This window comes from Apteryx mantelli, chromosome 4, assembly GCF_036417845.1.
Source record: "Apteryx mantelli isolate bAptMan1 chromosome 4, bAptMan1.hap1, whole genome shotgun sequence".
In the NCBI taxonomy this organism is placed as follows: Eukaryota; Metazoa; Chordata; class Aves; order Apterygiformes; family Apterygidae; genus Apteryx; species Apteryx mantelli.
The window spans coordinates 88,610,357-88,634,615 of NC_089981.1; the positions used below are offsets into that span (position 1 = coordinate 88,610,357).

The 24,259-nt window shown below is 46.1% G+C and overlaps 1 protein-coding gene across 1 annotated transcript in view; it reads left to right on the plus strand.

Moving 5' to 3' along the window:
* Positions 1-24,259, plus strand: part of MDGA2 (MAM domain containing glycosylphosphatidylinositol anchor 2) — a 382,608-nt gene that overhangs the window by 270,925 nt on the left and 87,424 nt on the right. The window contains exon 8 of the mRNA XM_067295207.1: positions 161-454. Coding sequence (XP_067151308.1) covers positions 161-454 — 294 coding nt within the window. The remainder of the gene's footprint in view (positions 1-160; positions 455-24,259) is intronic.

Consider the following 24,259-nt stretch of genomic DNA (forward strand, 5'->3'; position numbering starts at 1 on the left):
CGTTGCATAGTTTCCTGATACGTGTAATCCATGTGCGTTGCTCTACGGATGTAAATTATTTCTTGATATATAATTACGACTTAACCAGCAAGAAAGCCACCGGACGTTTCCTTAACACTAATCATTGAACTGTCTCTCTTTTCTCCTTCGCAATGGGAAGTGCCGCCCAATTTGACTGTTCCTCAGGAAAAGTCGCCGCTGGTCACCCGGGAGGGAGACACGATCGAGCTGCAGTGCCAGGTGACGGGGAAGCCCAAGCCCATCATCCTGTGGTCCCGAGCCGACAAGGAGGTGGCGATGCCGGATGGGGCGATGCAGACGGAGAGCTACGACGGGATCCTGAGGATAGTGAACGTGTCCAGGGAGATGACGGGAACGTACAGGTGCCAGACCAGCCAGTACAACGGTTTTAACGTGAAGCCCAGAGACGCTTTGGTGCAGCTCATTGTACAGTGTAAGTAGTCCCTGGTTTTCTTTCCATGTGATTTTGCTGAGAAAAAGCAGCTGATTTATTTCCCTCCTAAATACACAGTAGCAAGAGTCTTACGGTTGTTGCATTTTTGATGCTGTGTTGTTTGGCTCCCTGAATTCATGATTTTAATGTAAATATAGAAGTAAAAATGACGTAGGAGTCTCATTTATATTAAAAAAGTATGAGGCAATCGTTATTTTCGCAGTGCCTAGCTCTAAATTTTTAGACACAGGAACAAGTACACGAGGTAGGAGGACATACCTCTATAAATACGGATCCGATACTGATCTCATTTGTTGATACTGTGTAAACAAAATGAAAAAAACGAGAGCAAGTCCCGCTCCATCTTAGCTGAGCTGTATACAGATCTGCAAAGAGGTCCGTTCTGGTTCTGAATACGAACCGTCAACCTCAGGAGCGGGAAGGAAAAAATAAAGGAAACTCAATTATTTTGGAAGTGCTCAGCTGTTAGGATGGGAAAATGAAGTCTGGTTTGCTGTGGTTTTTGGGGGGAGCGAGGAGCCATTCTTTGTTGCTGTGCAGCTGGGAAAGATGCTCACGAAGCAACTTGGGTTTGCCCGTTAGAGTGTCGGTAGTTATTTTCACTTTTAAAAAAGTGACTTACGCAGCCTCATTTTATTGCGGTTTCAGATGCCCAATCAGCTTGTCGTGGGCAATTTGCTTTTTAAGCGTTCCGTGTTCAACCCAGCTGACCTCTTTGGAGGCCTCCAGGGATGAGATACTGCGATATACGCAGCTGTTATTAATAATCAGCTGGTTTGGCTTTTTCTGAGGTGCGTTGGATAACGAATTATTTATGCACTTGATTACGTGGTGCGGCAGCACTTTCATCAGAGCTGCTTACGGCCTGTTTCATTAGCAAAGATATGTGGTAATGCTCCGGCGCTGCTTTTTAGCAGTGCGTGCGTGTGTCGCAGGCGAGCAGTTGCACGCACTGACGACACCCCGAGGCTCCTGGACATTCCCAAGCTCGCAGGAGAGCCTTGAGGTGAGCTGAAGCCTCTTGCGTGGTCGTTTCCCAGAGCCGTCAGGGTTCATCCATGGTAGGTCTGGCTTCATCCCTCCCAGCTTCTAGGTGCTTCACGGACGTATGGAAATGAGGAGCAGAGATGTCCTTGGCTCCCTCGATAGAGATCCTGGCGGTGGGTTGGATCCTGCCCTCTGGAGGTGTCTCCTCCTCTGCTGGTGGTAGGAGGACTGCAGGGTGCCTAGGCTCCTAATGTGGACATACACCTGGGAAGGGAAAACTGGCTCTGGTACAAATGGGCTGGACCAGCCTGCACAAGAGCAGCACAAGTTCTCCCTTAACTCGGAGTTGTAGCAGCACTGCGGAGTCCTATTTTTCTTTGCTGCAATAACTACAGAACGTAACTGTTGACAGAAGAATTTTCCCTCATGTCAGGATTGCTGGGGTCAGGGTTATTTTGACGATTCCTATTGCAGTTGTCATTGCTAGGACTACTTCTATGGTACACGGTTTCTCCCCTCCTATAACAAGCAGTCGTAATTACAGGTGTTTAATTTTAGCCACACAGGAAGGGTCATCTACACAAGGTAAATTTAAGGGAAAGGTAGCTAGTAAAAGCACGTAGAGGACGCAGAGGACAGCAGCGCAGCCACGCTGCAGGGTTTCGGTCACCACGGCTTAGCACGGGTGTGCACGGGGACCGGACGGGCGGTATTGATGTCTACCGCCGCCTTGCTGCGACGCTTCCTTGCCATTCATCGCAAGCATTAGAAACACAAGGAAAGATTACCAAATGCACTCCGTACGGTTGTAAATCGAAGAAGATCGGGTTGGGAAAGCTTTGTGTGACACTTGCCACCCTGTTGCTCTTTGGGCCGCTGGGTTCTTGCACCGCGGTGGCGCAGCAGCCACGTGTCGTGCAGAAATCGTCTTTGTTTGAAGGCTGTAGGTCCTTGGAGAGCAACAGCGATGGGTGAGAAAGGTGATAACGCACAAGACTGTCGGAGCGCTCGGGCTGAAGTTTGGCCTCTGTAGTGACTGCAGGCCACGACAATCTTGAGTGGCAGAGGGGAAAAACAAATAATAAACTCAGGAACAGCAGGTTCACCGAGTCCCCTGTAAGACTGTGAACAAGAACCGATATGGAAACAGTGCGGTAGTAGTTCTTGTGAGTAAGGAGGAAAGAAGAAAGTGGCTTCTTTTCCCTTTTCTGGCACTGATTTGCTGTGAGAGCTGTCAGAGTCTTTTTTTGTTTTCCAGCCACTTGGATCTTCCATCTTAGCCGTTTAGTTTATATTGTCTTTTTTGTCAGAATACATAATCTTTCCCATATGTCGTGCAGAATCCAACATGATTGCCAATAGCGTCCTGGTTGTGGTTGCTTGTGATGATGCGTGGATGATGAAAACGTGGATGACGGAGCGTTCTTCAAGTAATTTGGCTCATGTACAAATATGCTTGCGGAAGGCGGTCTAGATAAAGTGAGAGCTCCACTAGGAATCCTCTGAAGGCAAGTCCACTCCAGCAGGTACAAGGAACAAGGACAAGCAGGCTGTCCTATTCCCACTGCCTCCCTTCTTCTCCCTCTTTGACAGATCGATTTTAAGACTTTCTTGTCTTGTTTCTTGGGAGCATTCCAAACCCAGGCGAGCCCTGTTTCACACGTTTTCAGACAATAAAATAAATTTTAACCTTGCTTTTCCTTCTGAAGTCCTCAGAAGCTGGGAGATACTGGAAGCACAAGTGCTCAGAAGCACTCTTAACATTGCTCTATGTAATATCTGTGGCGTCCCCCATGCTTTGCCCTGGAAGGCTTAATTTCAAGTCCCTGGCAGTCACAGAAACTCTTCCATTTATCCAGTGAGCTCTGCATCATTTATTCCCATCTCCTTTTCAGTGCTTTTAAACAGGTGATGTTATTTTCTTCACTTAGGTGGTAAATGTTTTGGAAATAGCCGAGTCTGGGGCTTGGAGGTTGTTAGGAGGTTGTGTAGACATCCCACAAACCCTTCTTGGTCTCTGAACCCGGTGGATTAACTCCTACTGCCTCCCACGGATATTGTTGGCTGAAAGCATCAGGTAGCTGGGAGGTGGATTGCTTGGATTGCTGTTATTTTACTGTAATATCGGAGGGAAAAGCTGTGGATGTATGTATAGATATTTTAAGCACTGCATTGTACGCAGCAGTTCATTTGTTCTGAAAGGGATCGGAGACATGACTCGAAAATGGTTATAATAAGCAGGAATATAATGGGTATTTACAGGAGCTTTTTCTTTAATCTGTCCTTGTTCAGATTTCTACTCGCTTTATTCAGACACTAGCAAGTGACAATTTGAAGATAAACGGACAAAGCAGGCAGGTATTATGTAACGCTTTGATTATTTTTCTTTCGGGAGAAGAGCATGTGCGCTCCCATCGACACCCGTGGTGTTTTGTAACTGGCATAGCATTTATTTAGTTGCTATAAAAATCACTTCTTTTGAGTAACTTTGTAATATTTACTTTAGATGCTTCTGCAAGTCATAAACAGGGGATAGATATTTAATGAAACACTTTGATTTATATAATAGCTCATTGATTTCACTTTTGATATGGTGCGTGGGTGGGCGAGCAGATGTTGCGTTAGCTGTGTGCAATCTCGTTTTGTAGGGTGTAGGAAGAATTTCTGCTTAGGGGAGGACTTTCCGTCTCGCCAGAGCGGCGTATTACCCCCCTCTGCTTCACGGCGCGAATCTTGCTGCGGAGCTAATGCCGTAGCTCCCATCCTTCCGTTCAAACTGACAAAAAATTGCTAAGGATAGAGGCAAAGACGAAGACGTTTTTGATTTGACCCACCCTTGGTTCACCTTGCTGGTTTTAACGCGCTGCTTTTCCTCTCCTCTCGCGTCCCCTGCCTTCCCTTTCCTCCCTCGCTCGGCGGCATCGGGAGCCCGGATTGTGGATCCTCTCGGAGGTTGCCCATTTTCTGGGCTTTTTTGCGGTTTGGCCTTGAGCCACGGTCAAGACTTTCGATGTTGCCTATTTGCCGTCCAATTCTAAGGGTTCGGGGGATGCTGTGGTAACGCATGCCGTGAAATACCCGATTTGCTCGATAAGTCTCGTATCCTTCGGGTCTTCGTCTTGTCTTCCCGGACTGTTTTCCCGCGGGTGTATCGGAGCAGCCGGGGCCGAGGGGCGCCGGGGAGCGGGCGTCCGCGCAGGGACGGCGCTCGCAGCCCTGCCGCCCTTCGCGCCTTTGGCCGCTCTCCCGCGCGCAAGGTTTGATCGATAGGAGGTAAAATAAATAAAGGGAAAAGGCTGCCGTTGGCGTGCAGGTTGGAACCCAGCGACAGCTTCAACGCCCCGCTCGCGCTCCGGCTCGACAGATAAAAACGCCGGCAGGTACAACGTCATCGCAGGTCTGCGTCGTGTCCCTGAGCGAGCGGCGAGAGCCGCAAGGGCACAGCCGCTTCTCACGGCAGACATTGCCGCGTCCCGCGCTCGCGGTTTGTACGCTGGGATCTGACTCTGGTGATCCGTAAAATGTTGCTCATGATATAAGCTGCTTTCCAAATGCATTGGTCTCCAAGTCCTTGTAAAGCCTCTTAAAACTTCCGATATATTTTGCGGCAACCTGGTTGGCGGAACAATCGACCGGATTGCGATACTTTGAATTTTCCTTTCAGGTTGAGTTCGAGCTTATGTATGTCTTTCTTATTCTGTAATAAATTATAAACAACTAATGAAATTTTACTGAACTGGAGCATTCTTTAGGGATTATGTTTGAAATAAAACAGAGCTAATTAGTAAGAAATATGAGGCTGAATTATGATCTCAGGTGCATCACTGCGACTCTGGAGTGCATCAGTGGGGCCTAAATTAGTTGTTCCGGTTTCACATCAGCATGAGAGAGTTCACAACTGGGTCCTCTCCGTTTGCATGCTGGACAATATTTGCAGCTGAAGATGGGAAAAAAATGTTCCTTTACGCTTTAGGCAGGCAATTTGGCAACTCAGACACGTTACCGTATCTATTCTGTGACTGCCTAAATATGTGCCTAATGAAATATTCTTGCATCAATATTATATATTATATTAATAATGAAATAAAAAGCTGCCGCAAAAGCAGAAAGGAATGAAGTGTTCTCCACCCATTGGAAACAGAACAAGAAATAATGAGCTTAAACCTCGTGGAGAGTTAGGAAAGACGTTATGAGAATCTTTATCGCAGGTAGGTTAGTTAATCACCGCGATAAATTGCCAGGAGACTTACGGAGTCGGAGTCCCTGGATTTTTTTGGAAACTGGATGGAGAAGGCGCTGCCAGGAGCGGGGATGCGCAGGACGGAGCAAACCCTCTGCTTCGGGGGCGTTTGCAGCGAGTTGCACCTCCCGAGAAGCGTGTTCGCAAGGGCTGCGACGCAGCTCGCTGCTTGGCAGGCGTTTTGCACTGAAATGCGGCGGTTTTGCTGGTTGCGCCGGATGAGTTAACCACCGTTTCGTGAACTGGAATTAGGATTGCAAGCAAAAACTCTCAGAGAGTCCAAACCTTGGATTTTCAGGTCTGCTTATAAAATTTTAACTATGAAAATGCATTAAAAAAGGTGTTGTCAGAGAATCCCTGTAGGTGAGAAAAGTAACAGAACGGGGGAAATGTTGCCTTCCTTTTTAAATAACCCTTGAAGTCTAGTTTTTAAGCAGGTCGAAACGATAAAGGAGATCAGTATCTTCCATTTTATATTCATATTATGTACCTGACATAATCACACAATTTTTTTTTCTGATGTTATGGTTGAAGATTTGGGCGGAAGAACCTGATTAATATTCAGGACAGCTGTTAAATAACCCAGTCCCTTCCCAGACTGTTTGCCTGATTACTTTCTGAACTCTTCCTTTGGAGGTTACTGGCTAATAGTTATTCTCCGTACACAGCACTTGGTTTTTGATTTGGTTTTGATTTAGGCCGTTTGTAGTGGGAGAGAAGACAGGGTAAAAGAAGGGCAGAATGGAGCTATGCTTTGTTTATGTTTCTGTGCCATTTTTCTTTTCTTTTTTGAGTATAGAAATTAATAAATGACCTTAGCAACATTAAAACTTTAAAATACGTGTTGCTCCCATTTGTCTTTATCACATCAGTTTGCTTTCGGCAGTTGCTTTCTCCATCCTGGTATGCGAATGCGTGTTGGAGAAACTCTGAACCACTCAGCTGCAATTTTTCCCCATATTTTCCAGTTTTTATTTTCTGATATGGCACAGATAGAGTTAACGGCCATATGCTGCCTGTGTGAGCTTTAAAGATTCAGCCTTGCCCGTGGCGATATATATTTAGGCAATCCCGACGGTGTTACCCACTGTCCTTGGATTTAACCTCTGGGTAGAGTTTCCAGATCTTTGGTTCCTAGATGGGGAATTTCCCATAATGCTCTCTCCGTGCTGCTACTTAAAACAACAGTTCAAAAAAATCTTCTCAAAAATCCTCAGAGAAAGATCCTTGTGAACAGTTTCAGCATGGTAAATAAACAATTATGACTTTGTATGTAATTTGTCTGAGCATAACAAGGGAGGAAAAATATATGGAAATAATTGATGGCTTGATCAGCAAAGCAAAATACTAGGAGCTTTCTGACATTTAGCAAGGTCAAAAGCAATGTGTGTCTAGTGACCCGTAGAGATAATGAATATGCAAACATTGGTAACATGGAAAATTGTAAATGCGAATGAGACCATTTGAATTTTTTCTTGTTTAGTTTTAAAACTATGGTCACTGAGAGAACCTCCTGAGATGTATCTTTTTCTTGTTAGAAATTCCACAAGACAGCACAGCAGCGAGCAGCTAGAACCTGAAGCTATACACTGATGTTATTGGAAGAAACTAAATTATTTATGCCGGTTGCTTTTTGACAATTGATCTATAGAAGATATTCTTGTATGACATAGCTGTTTACACCAGTGTTTGAGGAACAAAACGACAAAAACCCTACAGAAAAAAAGTGGTGGGTTTGAGGGGGGGGTTGGGGGTGTTTTTTGTTTTGTTTTTAAGAAATGAGAATGAGAAGAGAAATGGAAGTAGATGTAAATGTTGCGTATATATATTTGAAGTATGTAGACTCAGAATAGGGTGTCTTTGAATGCTATACATCTCCTGGATATAGCAGGCTTTCCAAAAAGGATCTGAGTGATAGCATCGATAGTCTTGGGCGAATGGCACCTTTTAAGCCATTGGTATGCAGTATTTCATTCATGTTTCCTTGCAGAAACGTATTCTCCCTTAACCATGGTCGTTTTTTTGCACGTTAGCGCTGCCCAGGTCTTCTCAGCGAATGCCACGAAGCTGGGATAGCCCCGAAAGCTCAGGAGAGGCGTGAGCGGTCTGAAGCAACCACCGCTGATCTCCATTAAAACCCTTCGGCGGGTGGAAACGGTGGGTGGAAACGTGGTGGGGTTGTGGTTTGTTTTACGCTACTGCGGAGGGAAGATTGGCCCCAGCTCCAGTACCTGGGAGCTCTCATCCTAGATGTGACCAGGCAGGGCAGGATTCATCCAGTTTAACTTTAATCCTCTAAAAGTTAGGCAACTCGTCACTCTCCTGTAACTTGTCTCGCTCTGTTGTATGCCACGTGAGATGGACCTCTTTCTATCATGTTTCACCCTACGTCTTTCATGCATCTGTTTCAGGATTGGATAAAGCATCTTTGGGTGATGCCTTCTGTAATATTTTGATGACTAACGTGAGGTGAGATGAATCCCACAGTGGGGTGGGAACGGCTGTGGAAATTCAGGGGGAATAGGATGGAGCCAGCTTTGGGTAGGCTCCATGGGAGCGTGTCTGTAAATAAGGCTTTACGTAGGTTTTGAAGGTCTGGGCTGCCCAGGAGCACCCGGCTGCTGTCCGAGTCGCACACGGGGCTTGTTTGGTGTGAGGGTGAAGAGTTCAGAGGGTCCCACTGATGCTCCCTCCCACTTGGTGACAGTCCTAAAGGGCTACAGGACAGTGACAGTGACAGCTCACAGCTCCGGTTTATGGGGTACTGCTTTCATAGTGCCCATGAAGACACACCAAAGCTGGAGCTTCCTCCCTAATCCTGCAGTAGTGAGGAGAGTGGAGATCCTGGGTTTTTCCGCAAAGCAGAAGGGAGAAATGAGTCAATCCAAAGGCTGGGGATGTCCAGGGAGTGCTCCTGGGGATGCCAACTGAAATGCAAGTCCTGGGAAATAAAGTCTGGGGGCATATTCAATGGTTTGGGAAGACCAGAGCTCAGGACCAAGGGCAATAATCTGGATTTCAGACTTGAGTAAAGTCCGCATCATGGACACCTTAATTAGTGTTTGCAAACGTGGGCCAGCATGCATGGCTTGAAGAGAAGCAAGCACCCTGCAAGCACCCGAAGCTGAGCCCAGGTAGCGACAGGGAAGTCCAGCCGGACCGTTCGAAGCAGGTTCTGCAGCAGGAGACAGGAATCAAGGGGCGGACGTGCACAGGAGCGAGGGAGATCCAAGGTGTCTGTGCTAGGGCCTGTGGCATTCAGCGAAATCCCCCAAAACGATCATGAGAAAGATCATTATGCCTCGTGAGAAGCGATTAAACGCTGTGATGGTGATGCACGTGCAACCTCTGCCTCGGGAGCCTTCACTCCACGGGCTGGGGGACGCTGGGCAGGTCTCAGGGACCCGGCGCTCGCTGCTCGTCTTATTTTTCCATTCTTCCCTAAATGTTTGCTGCTGACCAGCAACGGAGGAGAAAAGCAACCCAAGGGCATTTCTGCTTTAATCTCGCCTCAGGCTTTATCCCGGCTTTGCATTCGGAGCTCCGTGCCCTCGCCCCCCCCCCCCCCCGGTACTTTCTTAATAATTTAAGATACTCTGCGGTAGTGTTCTTGTTTTCGCTGTAAAAAGTGTACACAACGTTCAGGCCCAAATGTGTGCTTTGGCCAGTGCCATTTCATAAGAAAGTTAAACCGACTAATGGAAAGGTAAATCAGAATAATTAGGGTGGCCATTTAGCTAATTTTTTGCTTTCAGTAGTTTTAACTGAGGAAGATATTAAGTCAATATATTTACCTTTTTTGTCCCATACTACTGAGAGGACTTTTTCCCATAATTAAAAAATACGCATTTTTAACTAACGCTATGATTACAAAATGAAGTATTGAAAAGTTAGGATTACGTGGATTGACGTACGCATGTAACTGATTTTGTCTGCAAATGGTGGCGTGTTGCAGTGCGGTTTTTTGTTACATAATCATTTATTTTGTTCCATAAATGATCACAGTCTGGAATTGTCTGAGTGTTTGGCTTTGTGACCGCAGCAGCCTTGCAAAGTAGAGTTTTAAGGGTAATATACATATCTAAAGAAAGGTTAGCACTCTCTGTGCATGCCCTCATGGCAGGTGTATATATATATATATATATATATATATATATATATTTTTTAATTCAGACATTTTGTCCATTGCTGCTGATCTGAAGTTTTGCAAATCATTTTGCCCGCTGTCAGCAGGCCCATTCTTCCCACTCATCAGCGGGACTGAGATTAGGTCTTGATCATGCCAGTCCATAATCAGCCTTTCCGATGGCGCGAGTGCAACGGATGCTGCATTCATTAGCACGACGCCCGCAATACGGTGAAAGCCCAGAGGACCGGGGCAGCGGTGCTCCCGCGGAGGGCTCCCGCGGCCGGCTCGCTTCCTGCAGCTGTGAATCCCAGATTTGGTGCTCGCGCTGTTGCACACTAGCCGCACTGGTGGGTGGCTGCACAACCATGAGGACCTCTGCACCCAGCTCGAGGCCGGCAACCTCTCGCTGCTCCCCTCATCCGTGCGGGATTTGCACCATCAGGTTCCCATTTCCTTGCCGGCTGCTGAAAGCGTTAGTAAGCCGGGCAAGTCCCTTCCGTGGAGAAAGTCAATGATAGAATATTCCCAGTCACGGGATTTCTCATGCTCTGCTTCGTCTAGTCGGAAGCCTTCTGCATAGCAAAAGGGAAATTTCACACTTTTCATTTATCACTAGGTTGGTAAATAAGAAGTCTGGAGAGTAAACAAAGAGGAGACTTATCCTACCTTTTTTTAGAAGAATTTCTATTTCTAGGTGGACCGGGCCCTTGAAAACGTATCCTAATCACTCACAACTGGTACATATTTTCTCACTTTTCCAGGGTACTTTGTAGCTGTACTGCTCATTGATATGTTTTCTTATCAATAAAGCCATTTTTATCCTCTCCTCTTTTAATCTATTGTTTCCCTGAAGGCATAGCAGCTTGTTCAGATTTATTTTATCATTCATATTTATTATTTGCACAGCTTCTCCTTTTTACTCTGTTTGTAGCAATTCATAAAATATATCTATCCTCATTTCCTTGTTTTCAGCAAGAAGGACTTCCCCGTGGAGGAGCAGAGGCAAGAGCAAGGCCTGCTCTTACTTGGAATGAGATGACAGAGGACTGAACTCTGAAACTAGGGACAGTTGTTTCTCCTCTTGGAGGTCCTGATTAGCACCGGAAAGGTCAACAGATGCAGTTTCTTTTATAATATGCTTTGTAATGATAATTATGATGTGTTTAGGCTTACAGAGCAAAATCATGCCGAGCACTTTCATCTGTGAAGAAGCCTTTTATTTATTGAATGATCTCATTAGATGCGTTTTCCCTGTATTGTCTCTGGTGCCCTCAACACACGCCATTGTATTTTGAGAGCCACAGAGGGAAAACACATGCATCGTATATGTCATCACTATTGAAATCTTTTCGGATGGAATGAAAAGGCAGATTATTAGTTTTTGTCATCTTTTCTGAGCTAAGTTCTATAACTCTGAATACAGAAAACCAAACATTTCGCTCTGTTGGAAGGAGTCAACTGTGTAAGATAATATTAGGGAAAGGGATATTCTCTGCAGCGTGTATGTACATGGGTTTTTCTGACAATAGCAGGATGTCATTGGCTCTCGTGCCCTGGTGAGAAGGTGCTCCATCCTAAACCAGCCCCACCTGGTTCCTGAGAGGGGGTTGCCAAAACCAGTCAAGTTCTTCAGCGTCTGAGACCTCACAGGCTCCACGTGCCGTCTGTTCCATCTCTAGCCTCCAGTTCTCTCTAATTCACACCTCTTTTGTTATAGTTTAAGCCCATTAGTCTTTGTCCAGTCTGCAGTGGACATGGAGAGTGTTTTATCCTCTTTCAGTTGCTTCTTACATAGCATGTTCTCATGTCTACCTTCAGGCTTCTCTAAACTCAGTGGACCCATCTCCTACAGATTTTCTTCATATGCTGTGCTTTCTAGATGTGATTCCTGTTACTATTTTCACTTTCTCTTAAGTTAGTCTGCATCTTTCTTGAAGTGCAGCTCCCAAGCCTGGACACAGCTATGTCTCTTCCTGTCTACTGTTTCCATGTTTAAATTAGGAAAGATGGGGGAAGGGGAGAGTTATAGAGACAGTGTAGCCAGCAAAACGCGACTTAAGTTGGGATGCCTCCAGTGAGTGCATGCAAGACGGGGAAGTGCATACGGGACATGGCTATGGAGGATCCTCTTGCACCCCTCCTGGGAAACCGGCATGCTCGATCACCTCTCTGAAATGCCTGTACACCAACGCACGCAGCTTGGGGAACAAACAGGAAGAACTAGAGATGTGTGTGCGGTCGCAGGGCCATGATCTCATTGCCATTACAGAGACATGGTGGGATAGGTCGCATGACTGGAGTGCTGTCATGGATGGCTACATGCTTTTTAGGAAAGACAGGCCAGGAAAGCGAGGTGGTGGAGTTGCTCTTTACGTGAGAAAGCAACTGGAATGTATTGAGCTGTGCCTAGGGGTGGATGAAGAGCGAGTCGAGAGCTTGTGGGTAAGGATTAAAGGGCAGACTAGCATGGGTGACACTGTTGTGGGTGCTTACTACAGGCCACCTGATCAGGAAGAGGAGGTTGATGAGGCCTTTTACAGACAGCTGGAAGTAGCCTCATGATCCGAGGCCCTGGTTCTCCTGGGGGACTTCAACCACCCTGATATCTGCTGGAGAGACAGCACAGCTAGGCACAAACGGTCCAGGAGGTTCCTGCAGAGCATTGGTGACAGCTTCTTGACACAGGTGGTGGAGGAGCCAATGAGGAGCTCCCCAGTACAAGAGAGACATGGCACTGCTGGAGCACGTCCAGCGTAGGGCTACAAAGATGATTAGGGGACTGGAGCATCTCCCTTGCGGGGAAAGGCTGAGAGAGCTGGGCCTGTTCAGCCTGGAGAAGAGAAGGCTGAGGGGGACCCTATCAATGTATGCAAATATCTAAAGGGAGGGTGTCAAGAAGATGGGGCCAGACTCTTTTCAGTGGTGCAGGACACTGTTGATTCAAGCTCCACTGGTGGTCTGCTGGAAAGCCAGGGGGTTATTTTGCAGGACTGCTAGCCACCCGTCAGTCTTCCGTGCTTTCTTTGTGCAGTTCATTATCCTTTTCTGAGTATCCAGCCTGGGAAGGACCAGGTCCTGCGCTACAGCCACCACTGGCGAGGACTCTGTGAGCATGGCTCTCTGACCATTTTTATGCCACCCTGTACTCATGTTTCCCCCCACACAGAGTTGTGCTTCTCAGGCTGGCTCATGACGGTGCTGTGGGAAACATCAGATGGGTGGCATAGGCCAAGATGCAGGACATCAGCTATTTTCCCCAACCGCCCGTCCCTTACGCTGTTGGAGAAGGAAATTAGATTATTTTGACATGATTTGCTGTTGACAAATCTCTGGTGACAGTTACTCATCTCAGTGTTATCTTTCAAGTGCTTACAAATTATTTGATTGTTTGTTTCAGAATGTTTCTGGGAATTAAAATTAAGCTGTCTAGGCAATAACTCTCCAGCCTCCCCTCCTCCCACCCTGGTTTTAAAGGTAGATATTGTATTTGTCAATGGAGAGTTTTCTCGTACCTGCCCGGTTCACCACCAGTTTTCTCTAAAGGTTTTGGTGGTTCTTTTGGGCTGATGTTTGTTCGCGCCCCTCCTGTGTGAAAAAATACGTTATGCTTTATATTTTTCTGAGCTGAGTTCTTCCCACTGGTTTGAATTATGTTTGACATTTGAGAAGGGTCAGCCCTTCTAGAAAATCATTCAAGCGCTTGGCTCTTCTGCATCGAATATTGTTCATATGATGCGGTTCTTAAACTCAGTCAAAATAAATCCATCTTTCTAATTAAGTGCAGAGAAAATGCTGGTATGACATAATACTGTCAGGAAAATGAAAGCAACCAAAGGATCAGGTTCACACATGCTCCTGTTCATATCTTTCATGCAACCCTAGGCTGGCCTTTCGCTCTCCAGATGCAGGTGATTAGCCTTGTTACGCTCTGCCCTTGCAAAGTTGTCTGGCTCAAAGTGACATCAGCGGCACAGGATTGCCACAGTTACTATACACAACCTCCCTGCAAATGTGTTTCTTTGCAAATCATTCCCAGAATGACCGTTGGCCTAATCAGGCTCTCAGAGAAGAGATGTCTCCAACGCTGGCCTCTCAAAAGAGGCCGTTAATTGCAATGTCACGGTCAGTTCGCTTACAAGTCTTCTCTGTCTTATTTATCACTTCTGATTTGAGGCAGTCCTAGCCTTTTCTCTTAAATCACGTACAGATTAAAATTCACTCCCTTCTTTCACAACGCCTGGAAGGCCCCAAGTTTGTGACTTCTCAGACACTGGTTGTTAAACCACCAAATCATCAGTACTTGACTTTCCGATTCCTGGAGATGCTAATCAAAGAAGTTCCCACCATCTCCCTCCTTGCTCTTACCCATCCTGTTTCTTTAGTCTCTTCACAACGTTGAAGAGTGTTTCCTGAGAGTGAGGTTCAGGCTGAGGATGTGTCCAATTAATTGTGCTTTCCTTCATTTTAGTCCTTAGTGTGTGACTGTCTGAGCTGGAAATTCTTCAGCCAAGTGGCGTGTTACCGCTTACAACCCACACAACAATTAGCCAACCAATTTCCTCTCCTAATTACTCTTGTAACAGGCCTTTGAGAAGAAAGACACTGATTTTGTTCACAAGTATTTGGATGCTGGTGCTGTATTTTAAGTACCAAAGTTCAACATGAATGAGGACACTCTGGTGTGAGTTTTATTTATTGTATAGTTACTGTTTGCAGCTTTGTTAGGAAAGCAAACTATGTCCTGTTTGTAATGGATTAGAGGGGAGAGAAGACAAAAGTACTTTATAATAAGCTCAGATATTCCCAGAGGCCTCTTAAGTTCTGAACTTATCTGGTTTTAATTTTGTTCCTGAAGTTTTTTTGTGTGCCCATTATTTAGTGCATCCACAATTGTACCCACTTTTTTGCTTTGGACCAGAATATTTATGTCTGAAAAGAAGAAAACTATACAAATCTTGGATGGAAAAAGCATCCTATTTAATTTAATATCATCATTTAAAATTTAATCATTTTAATTTAATGTCAACCTAGAATGAGTATTTTCAGCTGCTTGCTGCTGCAGTGGTGCATGCTTTTAAGATACAAAAGCTATATTTCCTAGTGATGAACACAGAGTCAGCTCCATTGATTTTGGTGTTTTGCCCATTTAAGCCAGAAGGGAATTTGGTTCTGTGTCAAAAGTTGAATTAATATTTGTCTTATAAAAGTTAATTTGAATCCTAGCTAGTCTTCTGCCTTGGATGTAAATTAGGCCAGGTATTACCAGACCTGTGATTGTTTAAAATATTACTTGATTTCTTAATTTCTGATCTCATTAATTTGGGTGTGATAGCCAGTTTGCTGTCATACTTAAATATAACCAGACTGAGTTTGTTGGTCAAAAAAATAAAGACGTAGAAGCAGAAACAAAAGCAGTCTGATCATCTCTTGCCTATGCTCCTCACGAGCAGGACACATCAGTTATGAGGAGTTTTTGGGAAGCTCGTTGACCCTGTCCTTTGCAGTGACTCCCTTCCCTACACCTAGTGTTACTGAACCCCGTGGAGCCAGGAGCAGACAGTGACTTACGGAGTATAATGCATTCACATGTCTACTCTCATTTAAGCAAGACTAAGACCCTTTAACTGCTAATATTCATCTCATCTCTTTGAGGCACTCCACCTAACCCATGAAGATTTGGTCTGGGATCACGACATGAATGTGCTGGAGTATGTTGGTAGCATGTTGACATCCTGACACTGCAAAGGCAGATTAGAAAAGAAACATTCATTTTAAATGAATTGGAGAAAAGAATAAGAAACCTCTTCCCTGGGTTATGTCATCCATGCCACAGTGGACAGTCACACAGAACAAATCTGTACATATCCAGCACTTCTCACTATTCCTCTGTTCCTGCCCCTTCCTATGAGCTCAGACCTCTTTGTTTCTGAAAATGGGTAATTAGTGGCTTATCTCCTTTTAGACAAATTATGCAGGATGGTTGCTGTGACACATCTCATAATGTTGTGTCCCTTGGGATTTTACTTAGTCTGGGACCGGTCCTTCATAATGCCTCCTTGAAAAGAAATTTTGATAGTTGTATGGTTTTTTTCTTTTTCTAAAGGAGGAAATTAGCAGCTTATGGCTACTCTAAGGGCTTTCTTGATTTTCTTTTCAAGTCCAGAAGGATTTCTCAGAAAAAAATTATCTGTGTCTGATATGTAATCAGTTCCTGTCAAACAGAAATTCAGCAATGTATGCTTGCTGCTTGCATATCACTAAAAATATGAGTTGTTCCCGGCCACCTCATATAGCTCGATCTGTGTGCTGACGCTTGTGTGTTCTTATAGCACATGTATGGAAGGCAGCAGCTCCTTTATCCTATCTGGCCTTGGCTGCGTGCGCTCCCCTGGGTGTCATGGTATGTTCCTGGCCAGTTGTGTCTGCAGCTCCAGGCGTGAACCTCCACCTGAACCTCCATGCTGCTCTGGGCTGATCCGTAGAAGCATCATGTGCTTTGAGGTCTTTCCAAAGACAGTATTTTCCCGTTCATTGCAGCTAAATTAGAGTTTTTCCAAGTCCGATGTCACTGACATCATTGGAGAGAGGAAAATGCCTGACTACTTCTCTCAGTTTGCATTTTGAAGAAGCACTTCCAGTAATTCACTTATAATTAGACCAGTGCCTGGACAATCTAATTTCTTCATACTCATCAAAAAAAAAAGAAAAGAAGGTGTGAAACTGCTCTGTGTCTCGATGATGTTGTTCTTGTGTTCCTCTCCATATAAAACCTTTCTAACTCTGGTGGGCAATTTTAACTAACTATTTGCTAGCGATAGAGAGAAACTGTATACGTTTATTTAAAATAGCAATATAGGACACAGAGATTTTTATCTGTTTCCCCACTGCAGAAACGGCAAAGAAGCTGTGTTAGGTATCAGAGAATCCATATAGAGAAGAGGAAAAGAAAGGGCAAGAGAAACAGGATGTTTAGTTCTGCTACTCAAGGACTGACAGGCTCAGTCAGTGGTTTATTTTTGGAGTAAAGTCAAAATCCCGCAAGGTGCCGAGGAGCGCGGCCCTTGTGTTGTAATGCAAATGCGCTGAGCGCATGCTAGCGGTGCTGGGCCACCGGGTCTCCGCTGTGTAGTCTCAGATAATTGTGCAACCTGAAAGTCCTGAGAATTTTAGTTATGAGGTTTCTTAGGTTGGCTACTGCCGATCCCATAATGGGACTTCAAGCACGGTTGGAAGGGATTCCCGATGCAAACGGGCGAACAGCCGCTTTGGAAGGATACTGGGCTCATGGAAGCAGTTTATAGGGGAGGTTCAAGGATAGATCATGCGGTATATCCATTTGTGTTAACTCTAAAACACTGTGTTTTACATAGAAAAACGAGTTAGAAAAATGAGTTCAGGTGCATCTAATGGAGAAGTGACAAGTGAATAAAGGCTTTGGCTCGGAGCGGGGCAGCACCAGATAGTGTTTAAAATAGGAATATTACTCGGAAGGGAAGAGTTGCTCAAAAAGCAGTCTTGGGGACAGCTACATTGCCTGTGACGTTGCGTGCATGCTCGTGACGGCTGGACTCAAAACGCAACGTGCAAAGGAGGGCTTGATGTTGCAGGAGGAGACTGAAATAACTCGTCTTGTTTCGTCTTCCTGAGGAAAGCCCAAGAGAGGCAGCTGCGCTCCGAATGTGCCCTGTGGGCTCGACAGCAGGGGAAAACGGTGACTTCAAGCTCTGATGGCCAATGTTGGTACAAGAATATGAAGATACAAGTTGGCCATAAATGCATGTGGGTTGGCAATTAAAGGGAGGTTTTTAATGATGACATCAGTGAGATTTATCAGCCAGATTTTACAGCCTAATTGACTCCAATGGCTGGGCAGAGGACTCAGTCACCCGGGACGTTCTTCCAGGCTCACGTCCTTGCGTTCCTGGGTGAAGCATCTGCTTTAGAAGAGAAGATTGTGAAACACACAGGTAAGTAAGACAAGTTGTTGCGATCAGCCAGGACTGCTGGTGATGAGCTGGAACACCGCAAGAGCCCAGGGAGCTTTCTACAGAAATGATAAAAAATACGAGAGACCTGGTTCCTTCCCGGTTCGGCAGCTGTGCAACACTTCTGCTAAGCACAAAATTCTGGCCTCTTCTCAGGAACCTGCTACGCTTCCATTCCCAGTGCAGGGGAATCAAATACTGTGGGCAAACCTAATGTGTCTTGATTTATTAGTAAAGCTTGTTCATATTATTTAAACGAGATAAAGACCTTTGATAAAAGCCCATTCTCATCTTATGATCAAGAAAGGTGACTTTTGCCCAGATTTTTTTTTTAGAAAGGTATCGTAAGGCACACGTAATGATTAAATTAATTAGCATCTGCTCTACTTTCAAATTTACCAAACTTGTGCAGTACCTAATCTTTCAAAATGAGGTAATGCGTCTCAGCTGGGTGCAATGGCATAGACTGAAGTGAGCATGCTCAGCAATGAACGCCGTGATTTGTTTTCCCCGCCAGTTGCAAATCATGGAAGATGGTACCTACGTAATGCTCTTGCCGTCCGACTAATGCATCTCCAGCGGAAGAGAGAGACGAGCTTTGTTGAGCAGAGTAGCGGAAAAAGGAAAGGAAACCCAGGGCATTCTGGCAGGATACGCTACGAGATTTTTCATAGCAATGAGGTGGAATAAACCCAAGCAACAGTGCTAACTATGCAGAGCTCCCAAACACATATAGCCCGAGCCCTGGCGGAGTTTGGAAAGGAAATGAAAATAGAGAAAAAACATATTTCTTCAATAACCTTGAACATTCAATTTTGGAGATAAAGCAGAGCTTGATAAAATTGCTTGAGAACGCAGATGAAGTAGAAGAGGAGAAGGAACAGCTGGAAGAAAGAGAATAGCAATGTATAGATTTACCGAAAACAAAAAGGCAATTAGGTGTAAAACATTGAAAAAAACAGACTTGGAAGAAATAACATAAAATTTTATGGAATCCTAGGGGAGGAAGATAACAATTAAATGTCGGGATTTATTCCTTTCTGCATAAAATTGCTGGACACAGAAGATAAATCTGGCTGCCCATAACAGCCTCAGAAACAGAGGCTCTATTCTTTATGTATGCATTTATTTATTTATGCATTTATTTATTTATTGGCAATTGAATCTGAATACAGATCCAGGTCCACATTTCACAAATAGAGCCCATTTCACTTGACAGGCAATGTCTTATTAGCAGTCTTCCCTATGGGGATTGAGTTATCCAGAGTGATCAACGCTGGGAAGATAAGAATGAACCCTTAAAAACGGGTTCTCGTGCTGCTGTGTTATTGCAGATCTTCTCGCAGCACGTTCATTGCAGAGCAAGCGGCTGTTTTAACGCTGGCCATTAAAGTGCAGGGTCGTTTGGCCTCTGCCGCGTTTAAGGCTCTCTGATACGGGGTGGTTATTGCTTTTTAGGAGGCAGCGAGGTTTTTCTCTCCGCTCTGCCGTCAACGCTTGCTTCGCTGCCCCGTGGCGGCGGCGTTCGGCTCCCTGGCTCGCACAGAGCTTTCTCTGGTGTCTCCATCAGGTAGAGAGAGGTCCGAGCCCTCCTCGTACCTGCTACGTTAGTAGCATGGTTTTGGGGTGATATTGCCCTGCTTTGGCAGCATCATGGCAACCATACGCTTTTTAGGGCTTTTGCCTCCTTTAAGGCTGTGAGAAATAATGTAAAAATTAAGATAAGATTTTTAAAGCTTAAAAAATTTCATAAAATTAAGACATTTCATCAGGTGCTTCGTTTTGCTGAATGGCTAATTGCCCAGGGTGGGTTAATGCTCTTTAAAAACAGGTGACTCCTCCAGCATCCCTCCTGGCCTTGATTTGGGAGCCGGCATCGCTGCCGGAAACTCTGCGCGAATATGCAGCGTGGCTTGTTGCGCTGCCGGGAGCTTTTGTTTTTCGGTGGTGGTTTTGCTGTTGTTTTTACTGGCGAAAAATGCTGTGTCTCTTGAGCTTGAAAAAGTCGGGTTCCTATCAGAAGATAGAAATCAGGCAGGTGATTCTGGAGGGCTCGGGAGAGGCTTCGCTCCCCCCCCCCGGGGGTGGCAGTTTGCTTCGTGTGCCGTCCCAAATCGAGGCAGCTTTTCTCTGCTGGAGCTGTTATATCGCATTTCTGTCGCCAGTTTGATTTCCTGGCTTCTCTGCCAGCGTTCCTTCTTTTGAAATAGCTCTGTCCCCTTTGAATAATTCTGTTTTGGGTGCTTTTCCTCCGCTGGCGCTAGAGCAATCGCCACAAGGAAATAAACTGCTTGCTGCAGGTAGGATTTCCCTTAGCGGAGTTAATGGAAGGAATCGGTCTGGGGGGTTTCGTTACGGTTGTATCGCTGATCTTCCCGCTGTTTGCCCCTTCCAAAACACGCAGGCGGGTCAGCAAGACGAGGCCGGTGCAGCGAGCGGTCCTGCGTCGGGCCCTCCCGTTGCGCGCGTCCTGCAGGAGCGACGCGATTTCCTCGCTAACGGGGGCCGCAGGTCTTAGCGCCGTCCGGCGTGTGCTGCGATTGCGCCTGCTTTGCTTTACTTTCAGGGAGCCTCGCGTTTTCGTTAGAGAGGGCAGCAAATGCATTTTCTGCAGTGCATGTTTTGTTTTTAAATTAAATTATGACACGTTCAAGCTCACAAGTGGAGCTGCCGTAGCCCCCAGCTCATTAGGTGATCTAATAGGCTGTTTCCAGAGAGCTGGCTTGTCAAAGCCAAGCCTATCAGTGGATTAAAGCGTCATGAAAGCTTTAGAATCTGATTTCTCTGGGTTTGGTTTGGTTTTGCTTTTCTTTCTTTTCCCCCCGGTTCTGTCCAGGAAAGGCCCACTCCAAACCATGGGCTAATAATTAGGACGCTTACCTGCGATGTCAAAGACTAATTTTAAGGTCCGTGCTTTCCTCGGTTTAGAGGGAGGATTTAATCCCATGCAAACATCCTCATCACTGGGCACCTTTCCCGAGTGGTGTAATTAATAAGTGTTTATACAAGCTAGAACAACTGCTTCTCGTTTGGTATCTAAATCCAGCAGCCTGATGAGCCTGGGCTTTAGCAATCCTGGTGCAGCCTAAAAGCAGCGCCTCTTCCAAAAGGGGTCTTCTGATAAGATCCCTTCGAACAAGGAAAGGGCTATTCAAACCTTAATTACTGAGGGTGGAAACAAGTGAATGAAGTCTTCTAAGCCAAAATTTTCGGGAATGGTTGCCTAGATTTAACTCTAAGTCAACATATAGATATGAACCCTCACAGATTAAGGGGTAGAAGTTGTTTTATTTGCTTGTTCCCATGAGTATTGAAAACGTTATAATCTTAAAAATGTTAAAAGGCCGCTTTTTTCCATCTTTTTTTCATTCTGATATATAGAACAAAGAGCAAGCTCAAACCACAAGCATTTTTTTCTGGAAATGGAGTTGTCTTCTAGGCAGACCCATTAATTAGGTGCTATCTGTGCCTCGCAGAAGCCTTTAACACATAGTGTTGGAAAGGCGGCTGAGTGGCATCCCGAAGTTTTCTTTATCCTGAAGAAAACACAGTTACATTAAGAAATTGCTTGGAGGAGTTAAACGGCAGTGAAATCTCGAGGTGACGATTCCCTCCCTTTCAGCAAATGCCCCGACGGTAAGAATTAATTAGCAGGGACGTCGTTGCAAGAGCGTAGAGCTGCTCGAGCTGAACGGCGTAGGACGGGGCGCTCCGGGCGGGATGCGGAGGCTCAGGACCACCAAAGGGATGCAAGCTGCGTTTTGGGGGAAATCGGGAGCCGTGAGCGTGCGCGATACTGGCTGGCGAATTCGAAGCTTTTGGCTGGGCCTGGGTCTCTCTCGCTTACGCACTCCCAGAATCGCCTATTTTTTGCGCTTTTTGATTGCAGTTCATCCTGGAACAGTTCTGGTTTGCCAGAACGTTTATGCACATGCTTTAAAAGAAATGCACAGGTTAGTCTCATTAGCAGCATTTGCTTGTAAGAGCTGAGGAAGCCCAGAGAGTTGTTTTAAAGGAAGTTCTTTCTTGCACGTTGCCCGAAAGGAAAGCGTTTCTTGTTCGTCGTGGTGTCGTCCCCTGCGCTGGTGGCTTGGCGGGATGAGGAAGGACGCTGCAGTTCAGAAGATAGCTTGCTGCACCGATGCGTGAGCCCACAGCCAGGAGCCGCTGCCGTGCCGCGATCGCGCTCGCTGCAGGAGGTCTCCCCCATCTCTGCCCGCGCCGAGCTCCCCTTCGTGCCCTGACGGTGCCACCGCGGGAGCAGCTCGCGCCCTGCACAGAGCCTGCTGCACCGGGCTCGCTCCGAGACCCCGTCCTGAGACACGGAGCTCTGCTTCGCGCCCTGCAAATCCCTGTCGCAGACACCGTGCTGCCCTTTGCCTTCTCCGAGCTGTTTATTTTTCAGCCACTTGTCTGGAAAATTCAACTCGTGATGCTGGAGCAGCCGGGGCGAGTTATCCAGACGTTACCGAGCTAAAGGTTGCAGTGGGTTCGGCAGAGGTTTTGCTGCATCTGGCAAAAAATCCTAAATAGTGGTGCTCCCTTGAGGCTGGAACTGGAAATGAAAGACTCCTAAATTTCCTCACCTGGGTTGTGCCTAAGTAAAATAAATAAATAGAAATTTAGACTAAATCTGCATGCCTGCGAGAGAAAGTGATTTTCCCTTTGCTCCTATAATAACGCGTTTGAAGCCTCCATTTGCGATCACATTCCTTCCTCTGGCCACGGATTTACACCCTTTCGTCTCACCCCCAAGAACAAGTACGGTCGATAAAGCAGAAGGGTTCTGGGGTGTTTTGGCAGGAGTAAAAGGGTTTTTCTCTCTCTTCTTCTGAAGGTGTTTGACCATGACGACTGAAAGTCAGGTATCGTAGATCTTGGGCAGCTACCCTAAATACCCTAAATACCAAGAAACAACGTGTGTTTCTGTAGCACAGACTATTTTATTATTTTATGCAAAGTGAAGTAGCGCAAAGGGTAGAGACGGAGAGCGTCAGCAGAGCCGGCTCCGAACATGCGAGGAGGCGCAGGCGCAACCGAAGGGTAACGTGTCCCGGGACGGTCAAATCAAGATAGATGCAAGTATTTCCTGAGGGAAACGTGGTGGCATGAGTGATGCACCCTTGCCCCGCTCGCTGCTTGGCATGCGCTGTCCTCTCTCGTTTGTTCATAACACGTTGGCGAGATAAAACATAGATGAGCCTCAGGTTGTTGTTTTCATCTATTTTAAATGAACCAGGTACAAATAGCTGACTCTGAAAGTCACAGGTGCAAAGTAGGTCTGCTGTGGGAAGAGGGGACGGGTACTGGTTCAAGGGAGACACAGAGGGAGGCCAGGGTGGTTTTTGGAGCGTTCTCATGGTATTTGTTAGCTAGAGCGGGAAAGTAGCTCCTTCGCCCCGTTCCTAAGATGTTTGCCTGTGGTTGTGCGTCTTCAGCGCCCGGCAGCGTAATTCGTGCGGGAGCAGATTCAAGCTCCTCTCCCGTGTGCTGAGCTGTAGGCGCTGAAGGCACCACCGTTTCAGGCTTGCTGAACGTAGCGCAGCTGTTTCGAACGGAATAAAACCTCAGAAAACGGTCGCTCTGCCTCGACTGAGGGCACCTTGTCCTGCTCTCGCTCCTGGGGAGCATCCTGTCTCTGGCCCTGAAGAGCGGCGCCAGGGCTGGTTGGAGCAAGCCTATTCCCTTCGCGAAACGGCACGCTCGGCTGCGAACAGACTCTCTGATGAGACTCTTCTCTCATAAATTCTCGCTTTGCTGCTGTTCCTGCGAGTGGGTCTCTGAGCTGCTCCCTTCTAATTTCTTGCCTAGTTATTTTCTTACCTTTTTTTCTAGCTTGCCAGAAGTTCAGGCTTTGTAACCTGCAAGACAGTTTGCCTGCCAGCTCAGGGACCATCCGTCCCCTCTCATTTTCGGTAGCTCTAACAGTGTCCCAGGCTGAGCTGTCACCGGGGTTTAAATCCCTGCCCTCTCAATTTAAACGCATTGACCTTTGGCTGCTTAAGAGATAGGGCCAGTTCAGTTAGCTTCAGCGCTGCTCTAGTCTCTGACGTCTGTTATACGTTGCAGCCGCTAAAGGAGATGAAAGCCTGGCCTGGCCCAAAGGTGTCAGCGTCATATGGCTTAATGCTCCAGCATTCACACCCGAAATGGCCCAAAGGCTCCCAAGGACAGCGCTTGCCTTGACACAGAAATAAATACGTTTGATTTTTTTATTGGTGACTCTTTGCTACAGATCAACAAGCAAAAACCCATTTAGTTCTAAAGCAGCCTTGTTCACTAGAGAAATAAAATACATAGGCAAGAAAACTGATACCTGGTTCAAACCAAATAAAGGTTGCTGCAAACACTGTCCAGAGCAGCAGTAAAAAAATGTTGTTTTAAGTCCATGCGCTTGTTTTATGTTCATACTTCTACATTTTCTGCTCTCCCCGGAACACCTA